This window comes from Trachymyrmex septentrionalis, unplaced genomic scaffold, assembly GCF_001594115.1.
Source record: "Trachymyrmex septentrionalis isolate Tsep2-gDNA-1 unplaced genomic scaffold, Tsep1.0 scaffold95, whole genome shotgun sequence".
In the NCBI taxonomy this organism is placed as follows: domain Eukaryota; kingdom Metazoa; phylum Arthropoda; class Insecta; order Hymenoptera; family Formicidae; genus Trachymyrmex; species Trachymyrmex septentrionalis.
In genome coordinates this window covers 419,840-427,690 of record NW_017306139.1, presented here as the reverse complement: position 1 = coordinate 427,690, position 7,851 = coordinate 419,840, and the positions used below count along the sequence as shown (strand labels likewise).

Below are 7,851 nucleotides of genomic sequence, written 5' to 3'. Positions count from 1 at the left end.
ATATATATATATATATATATATATATATATGCATTTGCATTAATATTTGTTAAAATTAATCGAGGTTTAACTCGAGGTTGTTTGTATAAAACAGCGAAAGTAAAAGTGTCTATTCCACATTTTATCTTGCGTTCGATGATGTAATAATATTACATTTATTTAAACTTCGCTAAATACATATATTATATGCGTTTATAGTTTATAGGCTAATCAATATGCGATATTTTTAGTTTGATCGGGTACTTTGAACAATACATGGAATACGATCCCTTTTTCACCCAGCCTGAGCTCACAAATCCATGGGTTTCCGATAGTCCGGAAATGTGGGAGCAGGAGAAATTAGCGTAAGTACATCGTCAGTATAAAAAAATAGTGTTTTACAGTGTTCGCGACAAATATCATCTAATATTATATATTATGTGTATTTATATTTACGGATATGTAGGAAAGAAATATCCACGAGAAGAGTAAAAAGGTGGGCATTCAGTCTTCAAGAACTCCTACAAGATTCCGTTGGTAGAGAACAATTTATACGCTTTTTAGATAAAGAATTTAGCGGCGAAAATCTCAAGTACGTATAACAATTGCCACGTAAGCTTGTTTTCTTTTGATAAATATTACTATTTTATTTATATTTATATACTTATGTATACTCTATCTACACACATAATACGATATTGAATTTGCATCAGGGAGACGAGATCATTTATGATATGTGCAGATTTTGGGAAACCGTTCAGGAATTGAAAACTTTACCGCAAAAAGACGTCCAGACGAAAGTCGAAGAGATATGGCGTGAATTTTTGGACACAGATGCAAGTTGTCCCATCAATGTCGATTCTCGATCCTACGAGATTACCAAAAAAAGTCTTGAAAAGCCGGACCAATGGTGTTTCGATGTTGCTGCGGTATAAATTTAATTTATTAATTGTTTAATTACATATGTCATATAAAGAAACGAGGGAAAATTTAATTAATTTAAAAGAAATAAAATTTTTTAAAATTATTAAATTTTTATTTATTTTTTCTAAGTTGAAAAAATTATTTGAAACAGATCATTCAAAATCAGTATTAAACAAGATTTATAATATGATTTTTTTTTTGCTCGAATTGATTTATTTAAAATAATTTTTTATTTTTATATATTATTAGCGCTCTCTAATTTTTACTATTGTTATTTTCTAGGCGCATGTATACCATCTAATGAAAAGTGATAGTTACTCGAGATATTTACGCTCGGAAATGTATAAGGATTTTCTTAATGGATCTAAGAAAAAGGTAATTTTTTTTTTTCATGAGATTATTGTGACAATTTGAAATATACTATTATTATTTAAATCATACGATTAATAAGAATTATTTTGTTCTTTTAACGTTTCAGACCTCTGTAAAAGGTATTCGCTCTATCGTTTCCTTCACAGGACGAAGAGACACAACAACTTCGTAACCTGCCACTTTTTAGCACTTGTTATAATCTTACATCTCTTCTTGCCATTCCGCTTTTTTTTTGTTTTTGTCAAAAATTGCATAAAGCTGTTAACAAAATCAGTTTTAAAAATGATTTTTTTCTATTTAATTTTATCTTACACTACCAACACACCTATAATTAAATATTTGATATCGATAATTATATACGATAACTAAGATTGCTTAAAATCTTATCAAAAATTCGTAGGCTTTTCAAATCCAATTGTAACAAAAGATTAATCACAAATCAATTTTTGCTTTTGTCCAATATCTCTTTATTATGACATTTATCATAATTATGATCTTTTATTATCATAAATTTGAAATTAAACATTTGAAATTGAATATTTTTTCATTATTTTTATTTAACGAACAGTTATTTAAACATTTAATTGTAAGAACTTAAAATTTTAGAAGAAGAAAACGCGCTAAGAATTTTTACAAATTTTTAACACAGAAAATCAATCAAAATCAATTATTTCAAGTTTTCGAATTTAATAGTGAAAATATATTGGAGATCATATTTTCGTCATATATTCGTATAGATGCACGTTTATTTTGTTAGGAAACACATTTAATATTGCGGTATACTTTCGGATAAGTAGAAATAATGCGTGTAAATAAAGCATTTTCTTAATCGGCGCAATGCATTAGATATATTAAATTAATTATAATAGCGAATTGAAAAATTAGGGGAATGTTAGAATAATACAAATTGTATGACATAAATTAATAATTGTACAAGTGATACAAAATCGAAGACTATATATCTTCAACAAATGAAACAAGAGAATTGAGCAAATGACACACACAGATATGTACAGAAATATATTTTGCATATAGCTTTAATCTCAACATTGCCCAAATTTTAAAGATTACAAAAGACGTCATTCAATGTATCCTTCTTTTTCATTATATTCGCATTCGATATACACAAAACTTGTGTCAGAAAAATCGCAAGACTAAGTTAAAATATTAAAATTACAATAAAATTAAATAAAAAGAGTACTTATTAGTATTTATTTCATTCAAAATATTTCTTCATCTTCTATTTTCCTGCATATTGTTCGTATTATATGTATATCGACGTCTTTCATACTGCAGTTTATGATTTTTATGAAAATAACAAAAGAATCTTTTCTTAAGTTATTTTTGGTTATTGCGTCATTCCAACTTAGATTATGCAAATGTAAAGAATTATAGAAAAAGAAAAAGGAGAAAAGAGAAACACCGATTGAAAGCCATGAGAGAGAGAGAGAGAGAGAGAGAGAGAGAGAGAGAGAGAGAGAAATATTTAGAATGTTAACATCTCTATTATGCTCCTCATGATTTCACTATATGTATAAGTTACATTTATTATTACATATTTTCGACTATTCAACATTTAGTATAATCGAATATTTATTGATTATATGATTTAATAATTAAATATCTCTTAACTGTGAATGTCATTCAAACTACTAGAAACTTTTCTGATCACTTTGGCACAAAGTTGTTTAACGGAACTCCTGTAGTACGTATATGTCCTTATTTACGTCATCTTCTAACGTTTTAGGTATTTTTATTCATAAGATAAGTTTAGTAGATATTTCTCAATAATATTATTTTGTTACTGGCAGTAAAAATTATTTTTAACAATAAACTTATATTAATATATAGGCTACGAATCAAACAATAGTTTGATGTGTGCACGTTCCAGAAAGGCTCGTAGAAACCAGAAGACTTATTGAATAAAGACATTGTAAAAATATTTATATCATATTGTTACAAAAATATTTTACAAGATATTCATTTTTCGGGATATAATATAAAAATTATTATTAATATACATAATATATTTATTCTGTTAATGAATTATATATTTGCAAATAGATGTCTCTTTCATCTTAGATAACAATCTCACATTTTGCTAAAATACAATATTATTCTGTCTCCAATGATGGCTATTCATGTTTATACAAGCCTTTGTTACATGACAATTTATGTAGCAATAATGGCACAAATCAAATGGAAAATACTTGTAATGATAAATATCTGCTGTGCAGATAGCTATATACATGGTCATGCTGGATTTGTGGATACAAAGCACGATTATTTTCGCGTCTAATATTAAATTAAAATTTTATGAGCTTTTCCAACGTTTCTCCTTAAAGTACAAATATCAAAAACAAGTGTCAATTCGCCTAGAAATATACAATAATTCAAATGTTTCACAGTTTAAAAGTATCTAAGGATATTGTTGGACATTTTCAACAATGCAACCATCGCAATTGTAATACATAAAGTCTTATAAAATGCTTAAATTGCACCGAAAAATCTTCGTCGAAGCTGCGCACAAGTTATCTGCGCGCGAATTTTATATCGCTTCTATGTCCTTTTTATTATTTCTTTTGATAAGCGGCACTACCGCCCAAAGTGCAGTGCCCAAAATTAAGATAATTCCAAAGGCTAAAAAGATCGGCTTATAAGATAGTATATTCTCGAAAATAACACCACAAATAGGCGGTCCGATGAGCTGCAACACGCCGTTAACGAACAACGAAATTCCATAGGACGAACTAAGCTTCTCCGTTCCCAACATGTCCGCGAGGATGACGGTCGTGATGCCGATATACATTCCTGACGACAGACCGAAGAGACCGCAGAAGAATGACAGCATAGTGTAGCTGGTCGCCATTGGTAATAACGCCAGAGCGATCCCACTGGTACCGAGTCCGCCTACGAAGTAATAATACTTGGGTACGAAGTCGATATCGGATAAGGATGCACCACCGATCCTGCCGACCAGATCTAACGCCGAGACTATGGACAGGAGCAGAGCCGACGAGTTTTTGTCGAAGCCCTCGGCAATCGCGTAAGACGGCAATAGGATCATAAAATTCGTATTGCTGATGGCCGATGTGGAGTTGGAGATGAGAATCACTAAGTAAATAGGATCCCTCAGCACGCTTAGATCGAAGAAGGGCGTTTTTTTGTCATCATGTCTTTTCGGTGTTTTGATCGACTTCGAGCACGCATCATCCCGTTTGGATTCCTCGTCGCGCACCCTGCTATCTTCCTTCAGATTCTTCCCGATTTTCAAGGGATCTAATTGCGACTTGACATCTTTCTCGGTACCAGCACTGCCTCGCCGCGATAAATTCTGCGTGTCACTATTCAGATCGTCATCGTCCTCCTGACTCGAACGAATCGTCATACGAAATTCATTCGCATTTGGAGTGTTTTCACGCGGAATCTCGTCCCTAATGACGTCGTAGCGTAATCCCACGACTGTATCATTCGTTTTGTAATCCAGTTTCTTCTCAGACTTACAAGATGCCTTCTCAGGCTTACAAGATGCCTTCTCAGGCTTACAAGATGCCTTTTCGGTGGTCTCCAGTATCACGTTGTGCGAAAGATCCGAAAACTTGCGTATTGGTTCGTCATCGCCGGATTTCGCGTCCTCTCCCATGTTTTCAGCCGATTCCCGTTTTCCACCAATCGACTCGTCGAGAGTCAGTGCTTCGTTGTCGATACCGTCATCCAGGGGCACGATTTTCATGTGTTGCTCGACCGGATGATACAAGAGACCGCAGACCAGCGTATTCAGCGTGATCGCACCCATGATGAGTACAGCTCCTCTGAAATGTGACAACGAGAAACCTGATTTAAGTAAGGTATGCATCCAGCTTTATTTTTAAGGGGCGAGAAAGAAATAGTTTAGATAAAACTTCAACTTGGACCGTTCGTTGTATTTCTTTTACATTTGTTTCTTTAGGTTTTATTAAGATAAAGAAGTTTTTGTTTGTTGGATTTCTTTTCTCTACTAAACTAGACGCATAGAAAAGAGAAATTAGAATTTCCGAAATGATGGAGGCTTCATTGTACGACGTCTGCGAGACCTTTCTTGAAACGAAGATTTTGCCGTAGGTTTGCAAAAGGTTTTGTGTCGTGTGGCTTCCCAAACCGCTTCGGAGTGCACTTCTACTTTCCGATCCCTCGAAAGCAGTTGGAACTATGTATAAAGTCTTTTGTGGAAGCGCTCTCGGTAGAATAGATATCTTGTTCTCGAACCCGAGCCGAGAGGAACATCTAAATAATTCACATTCGGTTTTTCTAATAAATGCTCCTCTATGTTCTCTTAATAAATAATTATTTGTCAGAGGTATTAGAATTTCTTAGCAAATTACCTGTATCCAAAGCGGTCCAAGAGATGTTGCAGTAACGGTGGTAGCACTATTGTGCCGATTGCGCTACCGGAAATACATACACCGTTCGCCATCCCTCGTAGCTTCTCAAAGTATTGCGTAACGATGTAAACCGTCGGAGGAAATGATAATCCAGCGCCGATTCCAACCATAAGACCGTAACTACGTATCAAAAGAATAAATTGTTATTTCTGTAACACTAGCAAGAAGTACCATACAAAATCCGTTACTCTTTCTAGTTCTTTTTCCGTAAAAGGTGTTTCATGTAGCATTTCAATGAAACATTTCGAGTGTAATATTAAATACTTGACAAACATATAGAGAAACGGGCTTTATCAGTTTGCAGAAGTTGTGTAATGTTCGCAAATCAAGGAGACCTTTCGTATTAATTGATTCAATAACCGGCCTTGTTACACAATAATTTGGCACCGCGCGTTTCGCCATGGAAATTATTAAAATTAGAACTGTTAACAACTGTGTTTGCCTATTCATTTACGACGTCTCTGAAACGTCAATCGACAAAAAAAAAACTGTACCTGATGTAAAGATAAGTAACTGAATTGGCAAAGTAGCTCAGCATCATGCCGCTGGCCGCAAAGGTGCCGCCGATGAGAGTTACTGTCCTATACGAGTATTTGGTCGATAGAATACTAGATAAAGGACCTGTAAGATATTATAAATAATATTTTTATAAAATATATCAAGTAGTATTTTTATTTACCTTACAAATATACATAAAGACAACGCATTAAAAAGTATAATGCATTGAAAGTAAAATTTTGCTCGTAAAATAATATATAATACGATGTTAATTTTTGTGTATGAAGCTTGGTGAAAAAAATTTCGATAAAATTATTCTATTCTGTTTTGGAATATTTCAGCGAAATTGTTAAAAATTTGCTGAAATTTCGGAAGGTGAATTTTTCAGGTAACATATTGAAAAATCGCTGAAATTTCTTTGAAATTTTTCGACTAAAAATCGTAGAAATTAAACAAAAATCTTTCTAAAATGCGGAAATTTTGCTGAAGAGTTTTTGAAAACGTGAAATAATCTCAGTGAACACAAACAAAATGTGATTTTGTATTTTCGCAGAAAATTTATAAGCGATTTCAAAGTGGAATTAAAAATCGTTGAAATTAAATAGAAATTTTTCTAAAATGTCGAAATGTTGCTGAAGTATTCCACAAAATCGTGAAATATTATAATAATTTCAGTGAAATTTTTCCATCAGAGTAATTAGAAATTTATTATGTATAAATGTGTATATGAATACGTATTTGTGAACACAAACAAAATGTGATTTTGCGTTTTCGCAGAATTATATAAACCATTCAAAAATGGAATATCATCGCACAAAACTGCTTACCTAACGAGCTGTACAGGAAGTAGCATAACGCTGGCATCCAAGAGGCCGCCGTGGACGACGCCTTAAAAACGTGCAGGAACTCGACGAAAAGCACGCCGAAGGACTTGACGGTGCCAGGAATGAGAAAGTTGACGATGAGGGCGGAAAAAAGGACCACCCAACCCCATCCACCGTCCGGCGGGATCATTTTCGTCCTCCTCGCCTTCTTCCTCGTCAACATATTTTTTTCTACCGCGGTGCAAGCCGCCGGATGCGATTCTCGACTGCAAACATTTCAAGAAGGACGTCGGTTCACGATGGATTATAATACACACTTTCTGCCTTCCGTCGCTACGAAGGTAAGAGAAAGATTATTATCGCTGTTAAAGGACAGATCGGCCTAGAGCGACGTCCTTGGCGCAATTTACGCTCTTTCATAACAGCGCGATAAAGGAATTGATCAGCATTCGATGAAATCATCGATGTATCGCGGAATTGCGGATTATCCTATCATATTTTGCGCAAAATCGTCAATCTCACAAAACTTTCGCGTCCCCTCGAAGATCTACGTGTACATCTCTACGTAGTTCCTCTTCCCCCCTATATATTAGGTGTAGTAAAAAGTCATCGCGTTTTTTTTAAAGACATCTATCAGTAAAAACCGCAATTACTTTCTTACCAACAATATAAATATATCTTAATAGAGTAAAGTTTCAGCTTTAAAATCTCTTTTTTAAATTATACGATACGACAATTTTTAATGGAGTTATGAGCAATTAAAGTCAAAATAATTCTTTTATTTAATCCGCGATAACTCAGTAATCAAAAGTCGTAGGAATATTTAAAAAAAA

General features: G+C 33.5%; 2 protein-coding genes across 2 annotated transcripts in view; one reads left to right on the top strand and one right to left on the bottom strand.

Moving 5' to 3' along the window:
* LOC108756154 (regulator of G-protein signaling 6-like) overlaps positions 1-1,592 on the top strand; it is a 9,424-nt gene extending 7,832 nt beyond the window's left edge. Inside the window, exons 13-17 of the mRNA XM_018499759.1 lie at positions 230-344; positions 446-571; positions 722-908; positions 1,186-1,278; positions 1,382-1,592. Of these exons, the coding sequence (XP_018355261.1) occupies positions 230-344; positions 446-571; positions 722-908; positions 1,186-1,278; positions 1,382-1,447 (587 nt within the window). The 3' untranslated portion in view covers positions 1,448-1,592. The remainder of the gene's footprint in view (positions 1-229; positions 345-445; positions 572-721; positions 909-1,185; positions 1,279-1,381) is intronic.
* A 1,687-nt stretch (positions 1,593-3,279) lies between these two features.
* LOC108756149 (monocarboxylate transporter 4-like) overlaps positions 3,280-7,851 on the bottom strand; it is an 11,868-nt gene continuing 7,296 nt past the window's right edge. The window contains exons 2-5 of the mRNA XM_018499751.1: positions 7,022-7,284; positions 6,191-6,317; positions 5,637-5,816; positions 3,280-5,087 (exon numbers count right to left, since the gene is read on the bottom strand). Coding sequence (XP_018355253.1) covers positions 3,824-5,087; positions 5,637-5,816; positions 6,191-6,317; positions 7,022-7,284 — 1,834 coding nt within the window. The 3' untranslated portion in view covers positions 3,280-3,823. The remainder of the gene's footprint in view (positions 5,088-5,636; positions 5,817-6,190; positions 6,318-7,021; positions 7,285-7,851) is intronic.